The sequence below is a fragment of the Ascaphus truei genome, chromosome 1, assembly GCF_040206685.1.
Source record: "Ascaphus truei isolate aAscTru1 chromosome 1, aAscTru1.hap1, whole genome shotgun sequence".
NCBI classification, from domain to species: Eukaryota; Metazoa; Chordata; class Amphibia; order Anura; family Ascaphidae; genus Ascaphus; species Ascaphus truei.
In genome coordinates, this window is record NC_134483.1 from 474,879,029 (window position 1) to 474,894,990 (window position 15,962).

Below are 15,962 nucleotides of genomic sequence, written 5' to 3' on the forward strand. Positions count from 1 at the left end.
GAATGGCCTTCCCCTATATCCGACAAGCACCATCTCTATCCATCTTTAAATCTCATCTTAAAACACACCTGCTTAACGAAGCATATGAGTAGCTCCGTGGCTGATACTATACATTTCATCCATAAACCTTGGCCCCTTGCAGACGCACGTACCAGAACACCTTCCTAGTGTCTCTGCACGTTGTTCTTTCCTATCAATTAGATTGTAAGCTCTTTGGAGCAGGGACTCCTTTTCCTAAATGTTACTTTTATTTCTGAAGTACTTCTCTTTGTGTGTTATTTATTGTCATGGAACAAGAATCACATTCCTGCCCGACCCCCCTTCTGCTTGTCAGCTCCTTAAGTTCAGCTGCAGGCATTGGCTCCACATACACACACTGTGCCTGTGTAACATGCAACAATGTTGCATTTTTTGCCTCTGAGCACATAATCAGTGAACTGCTACTGCAGCTTCTCCAGTCCTCCCAGTTAATGGACTTTCCCATGTTCTCCCCTGTCTTTTGCTGACAGTTAGTGCAGTCCCACTCAACCTTTAGTGTGACCCCTGCCCCTCACTTTCTTTTCCACCCTACAGTAGATTACAGTGAGTACAGACCTGTCTGCATCCACCCCTGGTAAGGCCTTTCTCTCTTACCATAGTCCAACCTCATAGAAGCATCCCACATAGAGAAGCACTCTCTGCCTACACTACACCCACAAGTTCCTGTGTTTTCTAATCCAGCAATAAAATTAAGAAAGACATTAAGGACTTGTCATGCTTTGGAAGAGGGAGGACATGAGTTGAGCTTACTGGAACTAATCATACATCATTCGTGACCCTGGTTCCAGGAAATTTATATTACTTGTTATTTATATGATTGTCATGTGTATTACTGCTGTGAAGCGCTGTGTACAGCAGGGCACCGGGTATACGGCGGGTTCCGTCCCAGGGGCCCGCCGTATAGTGAAAATCGGCGGAAAGCGGATCCGGCGATTTTCAGTGATTTTGCATGCGCAAATCGGCATTTTTGCCGTTCTGCGCGTGCAAACTACAGTCTGCGCATGCGCGCCGGGCGCACCCGCCCGTTCTGCGCATGCGCGACTGAGGATCCAAGATGGCGGCCCCCTTCTCGGTGCCGCCGTATCAGCAGATCGCCGAAAAGCGGGGCGCCGAGAAGCGGGGCGCCGAGAAGCGGGGCCCTGCTGTACATTAATGGCGTTATATAAATAAAAGACATACATACATACATACATACATATATATAACCCATCAGCTGGATGAGGGAATGATCAGTCGTCTTTACATTGATGTCTGAATGTCGCACACGTTTTAGCAAAGCAAATCTAAGATTATGGTGTCCTGATTAGATTACCAGCTAATGAAGTGCAATTGTATAATAGCATAATGCCTTACTGTAAAAGGCTGCGAGAGAAAGGCCAGGTGATTATGTTGTGCTACTCTGTAAAACCAGGGTGAATACAAGAATAAGATCTATTCATTCCTTACACTGTGCACAGATGGTAAATTTGTTTTTGTAACCATTTTAAATTGAAGCATATATCATTCTACTGAATAGATGAAGATTAGAGAAACTAATGTAAATGGGGACTTGGTTAATCAAATGTGGCTGGTATATTGCATTCCCCTCTCCAGACATCTGGGCTCCTACATGTCTGAATTTAGGATTAGGCTATTTGTGGACTGATTAGCACTCCTTTTACTAGCAATTGACCAACAGCCAAAGGAAAAAATATTGAAATCATTTCTTTGGGGTTGATGAAGTGCTGTGACTTCACATTAAGGCCTTTAAAGATTATTTTTTAATGCAAGTAAAAATCAGCTTCTAAAAACGTTTGTGGCCCACAAAAAGAAATGACAAACCATACACAGTACACCTGAAGGGGGAATTGCAATGTTTTGAAGGCTCTGTAAACAACAATGTACTGTAATCTATGAAGAACGCTCATGTTCGTCCATTAAAAGGCATCGGAGCCAATAACAAATTTACACCTCCTCAGCACTGGCAGAACGATCATATGTGAAGCCGGGGGCTATGGTTGTGCAATATACTGCTACGATAGTAATTCCCCGATAACATCTAACGGTGTGCCGATATGGGAGATGAGTTATCGCGGTACTACCATGGTTCCGGAGTGCGGACGGGGTGAGAGGAGCAGCTTTGCCATGGGCAATAAGCAGGGTCACCGACTTAAATACTCAACCATCACAAAAGTGCAGTTTGCTACACATATCCCTCTATAAAAGTCAAAGAGCACTAGCCAACCGGAAGGTTGAATTTAACCCCCAATGCATCTGATATACTTTTTGCATGGATGGAAGGGTTCAATCTACATTGCTACGCTTTGTGTCTGAAAGATGCAGTTTCACCTGCTCATTGACTTATTTATTGGAAGTTCTATTCACCTGACTATGCAATAGTCTGCTGTCGCACTTGTACATTTTATTTCTACCCACTGATGCTTTACTAAAGCGGTGTTGTTAAAAATTACCGCTCTAGCTCATAGGACTGAAAGTGAAACATGTCCACGGAGAAGTCACTGGATGATTTGCAGGGGTAGCTTACCAACTTCCCCCTGCTCCCTTTAGGAGTAGCACACATGCAATGTTTCCTGATTTTAAGCAGGAGACTCAGTCTAGTTTCAGCACCTTTCATTTATTTATTTTTGATTTGTTTTTTTAATCAATCCTTTACAGTAACTTGCTTGTAAGAAGCAGCATCGAGTAGCATTTGGGGCAGAACAAACATGTCCTATAATGTAGTTCGAAGTTCTAGTAGCCATACAGTATAGATCCATTGTTGTCTGTGGTACCTTTTTAGTTATCTGTCCAAAAAATGGTTGATTGAGAGAAATCAGCCAAAAAAGAATCCCTTATAGGTTGCACTCATGGAAGACAACAGTTAGGTGCGAAATGTAGTATCCCAGGGTCTCAATATCCCTTCATAGGCCATTCATATTGAATTGCACTTAAATCCATATGGAAAATAAAAAAAAACTTTATTAGTCGTAAAAAAGGGAGTATATGGGGTGTGAGGGTATATATACATAATGTGAAGATAAAACAAATATTGGTGCGGGAGCAAATAGAGGAGGCAGGTGGATCCACAAATTATGCCCAGTTGAAAGAAAAAGGAAAACGCTCAAGGGGTTAATAAATCACTAGGATCACAGATGTAACTGTTTAAGGTGTAATCAACCTATATTATGTATAAAAGTATATCCTATAATCTCATATACAGTGTTAGCAATATTTAATTTAGGACAACGATATCTGAGTAAAGGTGAACAAATATAGTGTGCATCGCAGCAAGAAACAAATTGACACGTATCAAATGTTCACCGTTAATGGACATAGTACTGTAAGTATATGCAAAGCAATACTGTTGCATTGTTGCCAAAGGTATCTTATGCATACATATCACAAGCACAGAGGAACATCCCTGTAATATGTCGTAGGATTCCCCTCTTGTAAATATTCACAGTGTCTGTATCACAATAAAATGAATCTGAGTATCATAGTTACATAGTAGATGAGGTTGAAAAAAGACGTACGTCCATCAAGTTCAACCTATGCTAAATTTAGACAACAAATACTTTATCCTATATCTATACTTACTTATTGATCCAGAGGAAGGCAAACAAAAAACCCCAGAGTCATATCATCCAATGATATCTCATAAGGGGAAAAATAAATTCCTTCATGACTCCAAGAATTGGCAAACGGATTAATCCCTGGATCAACATCCTTCCCATGTATACTTATTTGGTATATCCCTGTATACCTTTCCCTTCTAAAAAGATGCCCAACCTTTTTTTGAACAAATCTATTGTATCTGCCATCACAGTCTCCCTGGGTAATAAATTCCACATTTTAACTTTTCCACAATTTCCTTTCCTACAACCTTAAGGGATGGCCTGAGTCCTTTGTACTGCCCGTGAGATGAATAGTTCTTTTGAAAGCTCCTTGTATTGTCCCTGAATATATTTGTATATAGTTATCATATCCCCCCTTAGACGCCTCTTTTCTAATGTAAATAAATCTAATTTAGCTAGCCTTTCCTCATAAATTAGATTGTCCATCCCCTTTTATTAATTTGGTGGCTCTTCTCTGCACTCTCTCTAGTTCCATAATGTCTTTTCTTAGGATTGGTGCCCAAAATTGTACTCCATATTCAAGGTGTGGTCTTACTAATGCTTTGTAAATAATTATGTTTACTTCCCTTCCATCCATTGCTCATTTAATGCAAGATAAGATCTTGTTTGCCTTTGCAGCTACTGCATGACTTTGGGCACTATTGCTAAGCCTGCTGTCTACAAGCACTCCTAAATCCTTCTTCATCAAGGATTCCCCCAATTTATCCCCATTTAATTTGTAAGTCGCCTTTTTATTCTTGCATCCCAAATGCAATAATTTATCTTACATGTATCTGTATTAAACCTCATCTGCTATTTACCTGCCCACGTTTCCAGTCTCTCCAAGTCCTTCTGAAGAGAAATTACATTTTGCTCTGATTCTACTACCTTACACAATTTAGTGTCATCAGCAAGGATGGAGACTTTGCTCTCAATCCCAACCTCAAGGTCATTAACAAACAAGTTAAAAAGCAGGGGTCCCAGTACCGATCCCTGAGGTTATATTATATCAGGTTATGTACAAATGTTTAAGAAGGCTTGGTATATTTAACGATATATCAACTCATGTAGCGAACAGCATGTTTAGCCTTAATAAAAAAGTGCCTGATCACAACAGAGATTAATGTCCATTAATGTGATCGTCAACATAATAAGGTCTAGCATTATTCATGACTGTTAGGTATAGGGTAAAGTATGGCAAGTCCCACATTGAACTATAGTGCCCCTCTATTTTTTGCAGTGTTTCTATGTCAGTCTATAAATTGCAGCATATAGTGGAACCAGTGTCCATAAAATGCAGAGCTGCTGTGGATATTCTTAGTATAGGCTGCATGCACGTACAGGATAACACTCAATATTTATGAAATTCAAAAATCGCCATACAACCCGAGTTCAGTCATACTGCTCTTAGTCTCCAACTCCACCATCAGCGTCACCGTCGTGATGCCAACAAAAACCGATGGACCGTTTCGTGCTTAGCACATGCTTCTCAGGGCCGGAGGAGATAACTCCTCCTCCGAAGAAGCGTGTGATACGCACAACATTGAAACCGATTGCCGGGGAGAGCACAGAGCCTCTGTAAGTCCCTTTTACCTTCATTCCAGAGCTGTAAGCTTCTCCGCCTGCTTCTCATCTTCTCCTTGTGATGACGCATAACCATGACAACACATCATCATATGGCGATGCGTTGCCATGACGACATGTTGCCAAGACAACGTGACACCACAGAAATGAGGAGCAGGAGGAGAAGCCCGAGAAGGTAAGAGGGCCCCCCCCCCCCGCACGCCCTCCTCCAGCCCCAAACCCCATCAACCTGCCAGACGGCCCTAGTTATGGGAGATATGTTAGTGTGTACGTGACATTGAGCATCATATGAACGACCAATGGCTGCCAAGGGAGCCATGTCTTCTAAAACCATGGCTAAGAAGCAGAATCCCAGTTAATACTGTAGGTCAGTATTAAAATACGATCTATTTTTGAAAGTCAGGAGGTCAGCATGTGAAGCAATGGCAAACCAAAATGAGTGGACAGCCCTATGGTCACTAAATTATAATCAGTATTCTCCTCAGTTAATCAGACCAAAAACCATAGACCAACACATTTTTGATTGGGAATTTAGCATACGTTTCTTTATCCTTTTCTTACCATTTTCATCCTTGCTCCCAAAGTTTAAAAAAAAAAAAAACCCTGCTCCTCAGAGCTCAGCGTCACTTACCAATCCTGCAATGGGCGTTGGAAGCCTGTTGATCTTTCTTACAAGTCCTGGTTTAATGGCATTCAACAGCCTAAAAAAAAAAATAGGCACATATTTTAGGGCAACAAATAATATTTTTTTACAAACTTTAAAGTTCGACTACATTAATAAAGCAGAAGTTATTTTTAAGTACTGTGTAGTGGGAGCAGCCATTTTTATTTCCAGAAAGAGCTGGGAAATGAGAGATCCAGGTCTTTCAGGAAAGTGTACGGAAAAAAGCAATGATCAGGATAATTGCGGCTTTGAGAGCGTTTTACACTTTCCAGAAGTTAGCAAGAGGAAATACTGAGTGTGACTGCACATGTCCAACCAGTTAGCGCTTTTGCTACCTAAAGACCCAGGAATGCAAGAGGGTCCCTTGAGGGGTTAGGTATTACAGACAAGACTGCAACTTTTACAAACTCAAACACCAAAGGCATTACTATGGCAATATCTCTTCTGTTATTTCTCTAGCTTAGGGAACAGAAGGGAATATAATTTCACAAAACCAACAACATGAGAATGTCGACACTGCAGATGGCCTTATTTCCTCAAAGAAGTCGTCACTTTGGGATATTATAAGCTCTAAGGGACCCTTAGCATGATCATATATACACAGTAATTAAGCGTCTACTTTATTGCTTCTGATTTTAGTATAAATGCAGCAATTATTTGGCAGAAGATATGACCAAGTAAGCAGCAGTCCCATCGAAAGCGAAACCGGCGGTTTTCGTTATGTGCGCAAGCGCAGACCGGCAATATATCTCATACATGCTGATGTTATAGCTTTGTTTGTGAGTGCACATTTTTTATATTCGTTCCAGTCCTATAAAATTGTTATATACTTTAATACACTAGGAGTTCGCCTGTTTTTTCTTTGTCTTTTTGCAGATATCTTCGTGGGATTGGTGAACCTTACATTCAGGCTTCAAGGACTCCAGAGGACTGTATTGGGACTGTTTTTTTCATACATATCTTTTTTACTTATATATTTTTTAGACATATGTATATCTTTTGTATATTTTTTTATTTATAATTCATGTTATTTTTTATATGTTATGTATTGCTTGCTTAATAGTGTTACATTGATAGACTAGTTATTTATTATTTATTTTAGCACTGTTAGTCTGCACTCACTCCATCATCCCATTGGCCAGTATTCGTGTTAATCAGCCAACTATAGAGTAAAGTAATGGTTTAATATACAGTAGGTGCTACTTCTTATCCCCCTTTTCGGTTTACACACACACACTTTTTTTTTTTTTTACAGGATCTTTTCTTGCTTTTTACAAAAGCGTTTATTTATTTATTTTTTTAAATCTGATGCTCCGTTAAGGAGATAAGCATTTTAAATATTACCGGTCCAGGAGATGTAAATGAAGCTCTTCCCGGAGCCCAGTGCAGTGTAAAGGTTACCATGGAACCGCTGGAGATTAATAAAATCGTGATATTTAAGACTTCACTTTATTTATATTTTGCTGGACAAGACATACTCTGGGAACAAGATACAAACATTCTAGGAGTTGAACTCCTATAGGCTACTGGTGGTAACAGGGGTTTTGCCGCTTTAAAATTCACTTTTATTACCGGGACATCAGATTGGACTTTGAAAAACACTTACATGAAAGCATAAAGACATCTGAAAATGATTGTTTTAATGTAATCTACAATAAAAACATTAAAAAATGTGCACTTAAGATTAAGAGTCCTACTTTCTTATTCAGATCTAGATAAAATGTGCAACGTGCTGCTGCTTCTTGGCATGTGACCATCATAAAAACATTACAAACGCACAATAAAACTTAACACTCCATCATCTGCAAAGAGGCAACTTTGTGGGCATTAGAACTCTATAGATCGATACTCATTATGCAGTGGGCATGTTCACGTTCTCTTGGGCGTGGTGGGAATTTTTTTGTTGGATGTCAACTGCTGATTTAAGTACAAGCTCAGATTCCTCCTTAATTGGTGGGAGCTGGGAGAGATTGGCACGGTAACAAACTCCCGAGTCTAGCATTGCCAACTGCATCCAAGTCTGCTGAAAGAGTTTGTCCACTTTCCCACCCCCATCTCTTCCCTAATTTAAGGAATCGTGTTCTATTATGCTTTCTGAAAATAAAATAATAATCAGATCTACTGATAGGATGGGGTCAATAAACTTTGTATTCTTGGTAGTTCTGATCACAATGCAGAAGACTGAACAGTTTGAAGGGCTGCACTCTTAATGTGCTGGAAATACATCCGAGCAGCGAAGGAAGGAAGGAAGTCACAAGTGTAACACATTGTAAAAGGTCTCTCGGTACATAGCATGATTTTAAAGAATAATCTTCCAAGTGACCTGCATTCAAAGGAAGTTGTTGCAAGCGTAGAGAGTGACACAAAAACCCAAGTATCCATTCCAGGTCCTGAAATACACGACGTGCTTCTCCAGGACAGAGTAATGGACATCTTTTAGATCGCAGCTAAACACAGGGCCGCCAACAGAAATTGTGGGGCCCAGGACAAAGATTTTAAGAGGGGCCTTCTCCTCCCCCCCCATTTCACACCTAACGAGCACCCTCTTTTCCCATGTATTTCTCTCCCTTCCGTCTCACCCACTCTCACTCTCCCGCCTCGCATGTACTTCTCTCCCCTGCGTCTCACTCTTACTCCCTCTATTCCTCACCCCCTCTCCTCTCCCTCCGTCAATTACCCCACACTCACTCAATTCCCTCCCACTCACAAGATATATACCAATACATATATTTTTTAAAACAATACACACAAAAATAATAACCCTCCCCAATACAGTTAAAAAATACCCCAAACCATATAAAAATACCCCAAGCCTGATCATATTTTTTTGCGACATTCACTCCTCTTGAGAAATACAGAAATTAAAATAAACATTTACAATGGTGAACATTTCTAAGAACGCCTTTAAGCCTCGGTTCTGATGGATACTTTGAAATTAATTATTTTCTTCAGTTTTAGCCCATAACAAAAGCAGTGTATCTTTTTACGCCTCAAGCAAAAATGTTCATGTTTGATAGGCATGTATTTATTTCTTTTTAGCCCAGACGGTTAAAAAAAAAACTGCACATTGTTGCTTCTTTGGATTTACCGATCCAACTGATTAGAGCTTTTTCAGTCTTTCCAGCGGCGAGCCACAAGAACAACTTCTAAATAGGGACAGAGCTGAGCCATTTATTGGCAGACATAGAATCCTAGTATCCTGGGAAAGTATGTAAAAGAGAGACATTTTCATATTAGAAGCCAACGTAATAAATATGCCACTTCTATGAGGTGTAGAAGTGTGTTGTTGGGTAGTTTAGGTTTTACCACTGCATGCTTACAACAATCTTCCTTGTAACATGAACTGCAGCTTCTGTGTACTGTATGTAAGTATACATGTACATCACATATGCTCTGCGAGGACAAAGCTATAAGGACACTAGTACCCTGTTCCTAAAATTAACTTGATAGATAAACGGTTTGCAATGTTTTAATAGAACTTCACTTTAGGGGGAAGTCTTTGAGACATAGGTTATATTTCATATGCTACTTAAAGCACTGAGAATCCCACATTTTATCCAAAATAAACAAAAACAAACTATATCGCCTATTTATCTGATTGCCATTGATTTTATAAACCCTTGCAAATATGTTGCAGATGTCAGCTCCCAGACTGAAAACACCACATCCAAAGCAATCACTGCAAATAGTACATGTACAGTACAAGGAGACACCTGTTAAAGACTTATTGCCAAGCATGCAGGTTGGCGACAGAAGGTGTGTGTGGGGGGGAAGCCAGGGAAGGAGAGAAGAGCCAGGAAAACGGTCCTGGGCCTAGCGGCTGACGGGGGCTTGGCCAGAAGACAGCCCAATTTCTGCGTCCAGCTGCCGGGCCTCGTCTGAACTTGGGCCCAACTTCGTGCGCGGGACCAGCGTGCTACTGGAGGCCTTCCAGCCCCAAGGTAATTGTGTGGGTATTGTGGTGTGGGTAGGTTTGTATTGTGTAGAAAGAGGAGAGGGGAGACAGGCGGGCGTGAGACGGTCTCGCACGGCCGCCGACAGGGAGGCCCCCAGTGTAAACGCTAATCCTGTGCCTCGGAAAAGTAGGCGGCCCTGAATATACTTTATGACAAACCTACCCAGGCCTGATAAATAATGCAGGAGTGATTCCGCACGCAACATATTGAGCTAGACTTGTAACTGCCAATATTACCCAATTGTAAGGGACTTTAAATATCATCTCTCCTTGTGTCAGAGTCATTATTTAGATTCTAGGAGGAAAAGACCTCAGTAATTCAATAACATGGATAATAGTCTCAATATTGTGGATACCCACAGCATAAATCCAGCAGATTAAATCGGCAGCATCCTACAAATTGTAGAACTCGTACCTGTAGCCAAATTTCCTTGCAGGGTCCAATGGTTTTTTTTTTTATTGCTTTCACCTCCCTATGTAACTGGCATGTTCACTTACATCAAAATCTATAAAAGGCCTCTGCTCACTCACTATGAGTGTCAACATCTGCCCACCCCCTTCCCACGAACAGAATATCATTAGGAGATTGCAACTTAGGAGTTCTCCATGTAGCTGTGTTTGAGTCATGCTTCCGGTTTGATTTTAAAGCAGTAATACCCAGTGGCAGATTTTCCCTTAGGCGGCAAAATTTGGGGGTGGCAAAAATGTCTACCCCCATACATACATTTGCTGCGCTCTCGGGCCTCATGGAAAGGCACTTACATATGTCGGCCGTCTCCTTGCTGCCGCCTTGCCGATTCGCATCACATGGCGTCGCGGACATCACACGGCACCTCGTTGCCATGGCAACGTGACGTTGCGGTGTCAAGTAACGCCATGACTGTGCATTACCATGGCAACGAGACGCCGTGTGACGTCCGTGGCGTCATTTGACACTGCGAATTGGGATGAGGGCGGCAGAAAGGAGGCGGCTGGCATATGCAAGTGCCTGGGGGCGGCGGATTTTGAAATCTGCCACTGGCAATACCAATGCAGGTTTAATGTATTTATTGTTTTATTACTGGATTGAAGCAGGGGGTCTCTGGAGCCAAACTGTGTTAATTTCAGCTTCGGTGGCCGTCTGCTTCCAGAGATCACGGGGGCAAATAAGTAAGCCGCACTGGATAACGTCACAGCTTCATATTGGCCCGCGTGATATGAGACATTTAAATGCCGCCATTATGTTAGGCACACAGTTCCCTGGCTGCAGATGCCGGCACCCCCTAAGGAGGAAAATATATATATATATATATATATATATATATATCTGGAAGGAGGGGGTACCTGGAGCTGACATTAACAGTTCAAACCTTTAACAATAAAAATTGGAGCATGGACAACTTAAAAAAAAAAAAAAAGGATTACAAATCTGCAGAAACTCTATACGATTACATCTAAGAGCCGATTTGCTGAGCCTATCATTGGTAACCAGGAAAGGTTACAATCACAATAAGAGGCCTCTCCCTGGAGACGTCACGATCAACAAGTTACTTTAAAGATTAGAGGTCCATCTGTGTCCAGTTGAAAATTGAAATCCTTCGCTGTTGTGTGATCGCATTCTTTATTGCATATCTGATTAACATGTTTTCATAGGCACGCGTTCAACAACTTGTTAACTTAACTGTTTTGCCAGCACCGTTAAAAAGGACCACTGCGTTCCTGTGCAAGAATAGGCCACATGTTTTGTTAGAGTGCGACAGCGGCACAGCTTGAAACGGTCCTATTCAATATGCAGGAGAGACCTCTTCTCTGTGCTGGGGATGAGTCGAACGCCACTCATTCAGCTCAGAGAAGACAGCCTCACAACATATTGAATAAGAGACAAAGGATCCACACAAAATGAAGAAATAGCTGTGTAGCTCGGCAGAGGAAACACAACAATAGAAGTGAAATGCAAGAGGGCTGTGGCCTATTGAAACAGCTACAAGTACTGTACATAAGTTTCTCCTTTTAAACACTGAAGACCATATGGTAAGACTTTACACGTTAGCTATTTATTTTTTTTTTATTTTTTTAAATTGAAGATTTGATCATGACACTTTCATTTGAAGGACAAAATCACAAAGCTGCCATATATCCCCAATATCACTTTAAATAAAAAAATAGTGGATTAACAAAATTCATAAAGTTACAAAAAAGGGACAAAGATGGAGAGAATAAACTGGGAATAAAAAGCTGTGCATCTCATCCCAGGCTATGTTTAAAAGCTGTGTTTAAAGCAGCATGCATTAGCTTAAGGGTTTTTCTTGTAATGTTGACTTGAGACAAAAGGTGGCACTGTGTGCTCATTTGCATGTCATTTCCCAGAATCCCTTGCTGCAGTGGAAGCACTGTATGCTAGGTGAGAATGGCGAAAAGCAGGGTTGCAGACCTGTCTATGACGTGTGATTGTGCTCACAAGTAATATTTTTATATGATACACACACACACACCATATTATATTATATATAGCAGTTGGCACTGGCTCCAGTAAAGGTTGGTGCTCATCCCATAAGTAAAGCATAAGTAATTGTACCTGGATTGGAGTCTGCCAGAAACGAGATATCCAAAAAAGAGTGTATTGTGCTACAGTAAGTGGCACACACAGCCAACCTTTCTCAAGGCTGTGAACAGACAGACAGCGTGATCGTGACAAACATGTATACCTACACTAAGGTGTATCCAATCACCTATTCAACAATTATTCAATTGACTGAATCAATTAAAAGTTCATAAAACCCATGAATCCAGCAGCTGCTGCTCATCTAGCAATCAGCTAGCCGCCATTTTGAGCTAATTCGTCAAGAATGTGAAGTCAAGTGTTTCAAGGAGGCCATCCGCCATCTTTGTGTGTCTTGTTAACCTCTGCTACCGCTATACCGGTAATCGTTTTGGCACTTTGTGGCTATCAACTGGAGGAGGTTTGGACCGTTACCTTCTATACCGCGCCTGGTATCATCATGACTTTGGCTGCTGTTGTTTTTGGCATGTGAGAACATTTTCTCTCTCTGGCGGCGGGTCTACAGGTGTGCGGGTCACAGTGATTCGATCTGGAGGTCCTCTCCCCTTTTTCATCCCAGTTGCATTACATCAGGATTACCGAGTGCCAAGATACCTTTATGTGAATTTTAATCTCCTAAATCTTGGATTATCTACCACACATCTATGTCAATAAAAAAATGTATCTGCATCTTTGAAGATAATGCACATGGGGAGTGCGCTTTTTTTCTTTCTTTTTTCATACTGTAGTCATTTGGGAGTGATTCTCCCTTCGATGCAGCAGACCCACACATCAATTGAACCTGGCTTTGGGGTATCTCTTTTTTATGAGAGGACAGTTTCTACCGGATGTGTCTGTTGGATTGAACTTTGATTTACAATTGGTATTTAAAAATATTTTTAGAGTGTTACATCTGTGCGTATATCTGTATGCACTGCTCTGTATGTATGTACAGCAGGGCCACGGGTATACGGTGGGTTCCGTTCCAGAGGCCCGCCGTATAGTGAAAATCGCCGGAAAGCGAATCCGGTGATTTTCCCTTCTGCGCATGCGCAAACCGACATTTTTGCCGTTCTGCGCATGTGCAACCTATGGTATGCGTGCACAACCTGCGGTCTGCGCCGGGCGCACCTGCCCGTTCTGCGCATACGCGATTTACAAACCAACATGGCGGCCCCCTTCTCGGTGCCGCCGTAACAGCGGATCGCCGAGAAGCGGGGCCCTGATGTATGTATGTATGTATGTATGTATTACACACACACACACATTTATACACTGTAAGGGTCCCTAGAGACCCAATATAATGGCACAGCACAGGAGATAACTCAAAAAGTTGGTTTATTGGGTCCAAAATGCACACATGCTCGACGTTTCGGTCCCCAGGGGGATTGTAAGAAGTGCAACGACTACAAAAGCAGAATAAGGGAATTAGAAAGATTGGCAAGGGGCCGCAGTCCTTTGAGCACTCTGCAGTTAGCAGCTAACAGAACAGCAGCATCTTGAGTAGAAGCCAAAAGATTACCTTGAATACTTTGAGCATACCATATGTACTGGTTACAGACGAGCAAAGTATCACTGTAGCTAGGTTACTATTAATGCTATTTAAGTAATACCAGGGGATTTACTGCACATCTGCATCTGATCACTAAAAGTTGTTAAAGACTGGAAATACAGTTTGATATTAAGAAAATGATCCTTAATACTTCTATTGCCTACTCAAGAGCCTTTTTTCTTTGAAGTAAACAACAGTGACTGTCAGATCTCTCCAGGACTGATAGAATAAGAACCAGGATGTTTGTTCAAATCTGTCTTTTCATCTCCATAGGAACAAACCTATTTAAAGACATGCTCATTCTAGCATCCTCTCTCTAAAACACAGAGCACCTGAGAAGATCCAGCCTGTGAGGACAATTGTTCTAATTTTATTGCAGACGCCCTGGGGGGCCAAAGTTCTTTAAAGCGGTTGCTAAAATAGTTTATTTGCTTGACAACCGAAGGTTAAAAAAAATGTATATATCATGAGAAAAGCAGAAGGATATATACACTATTAATAGGTTTCCAGAAATTGTTAAGGGTTAAGATGGCAACATGAATCATGGTCTTAAGGCAGGGGTGCACAAAGTGGGGGGCACGAGATTCGCTGCAGGGGGCGCAGGGTTTACAGAAGCACCGTACGCTTCCCGAAGGCATTTAAATTAATGCCGAGGGAGCTGCAAGGCCACTGTAAACTTCTCCTTACGTGATTCAGACGCTCCCGGCGACACGGCGACACGGCAATTCAACGTCATGACGTCAGAACCAAGGTAAGCAGGGGTGGGCGCGCGTGCGTGGAGAGGGACACAGATGACAGGGAGGCGTAGAGAAAAAAAGATTGCGCTCCCTTGTCTAAAAGGCATACACCCGCCTCTCCCCAATGGAATCAAGTATAAAATGGACTATATTCCAACTAGCAAACACATGAGTGAAGACTGCACAGTCCGTAACCGTTTTGACACAAGGAGTGTTCAACGATTGGTCCGCTGCAAATTACATCTGAATGCAAACTTTAAAAGAAGAAAACGGTGGCGCATGCGTGGTGGCATTTGGTATGGCAGCATCAAGAAACTGCTCCGCCAGTACCTAGCCTTATAAGATGCAAAAACAACATTAAAAGCTACCAAAAGTTTAAACAAACTGAAGAAATTATCAAGGGAAGCTCTCAGGATGCCAACAGGATCCCAGAGAAAGAAAAATATGATGGACTTAAAGAATTATCTTGCTAACTCAGACCTGAGCAGAGCGGGAAGAGCTCCTGCACTGGAGTCAAGTCATGGCTCGGACTCTGAAATGGAGGGACAAAGTGAGCAACCAGCCAGCAGAGACCGAGAACTGGTCACACACCGTGACCTGAAAGGGGATTTAATATCACTGTTCAATGACCTTAAAACACTGCTGCAATCTGAGCTGCAGGAATTAAGAAAGGACATCAGCCAAATAGGAGACAGAACGGATGAACTAGAGAGGAAAATGGATGTCACGATTAAAGCAGTGAAGAAGAATGAAAAGACCGCGGCATACCTAAAAAACACAAATTGCGCGGATCTTAGACAAACAAGACGACTCCGAAAATCGGGACAGAAGAAACAATGTGCGAATCAGGGGGATTCATGAGGAGATTGTGGATGTAGAGGAGTTCGTATCCAGATGGATTACATCAATCCTACCAGGGAATATGCTGGAGGAAGGAGCCGAATTTCTAAAAAAAAAAAAAAAACTCTACGCGTTCAGAGGAATGGCGGCCAATTAAGGCCTTAAAGAGAGACAGAGTTGCTATACCAGACATGCCAATGAACTTTTAAAGCGGCCCACCACCCCCTCACAGATCCCTTGCATAGAGACGTCCTGCCAGTGAATGTGATGCGGTTCTATAGGAAATGATCCACAGCTATGCAGGGTCCGGGGCGCCCGCGGCAGGACTCACCCGGGAATGAGGGGGAAAAACAAAAATTATATCTCACCGGACGCCGAGACTGCGGGGAACCAGGAGAGCAATGGTCGTCGCAGGAGACCACTAGTCAGAGGGCCGAGGATGAGGATCGGGGCCCCCAAAGCAAGCTCCACATGGCAACG

The 15,962-nt window shown here is 42.0% G+C and overlaps 1 protein-coding gene across 4 annotated transcripts in view; it reads right to left on the reverse strand.

Annotated features, from left to right (window-relative positions):
- LIMCH1 (LIM and calponin homology domains 1) overlaps nt 1-15,962 on the reverse strand; it is a 283,557-nt gene that overhangs the window by 149,473 nt on the left and 118,122 nt on the right. For all 4 annotated transcript variants that reach the window (XM_075567302.1, XM_075567284.1, XM_075567275.1 and 1 more), the window contains exon 3: nt 5,848-5,917. In XM_075567302.1, coding sequence (XP_075423417.1) covers nt 5,848-5,917 — 70 coding nt within the window. The remainder of the gene's footprint in view (nt 1-5,847; nt 5,918-15,962) is intronic.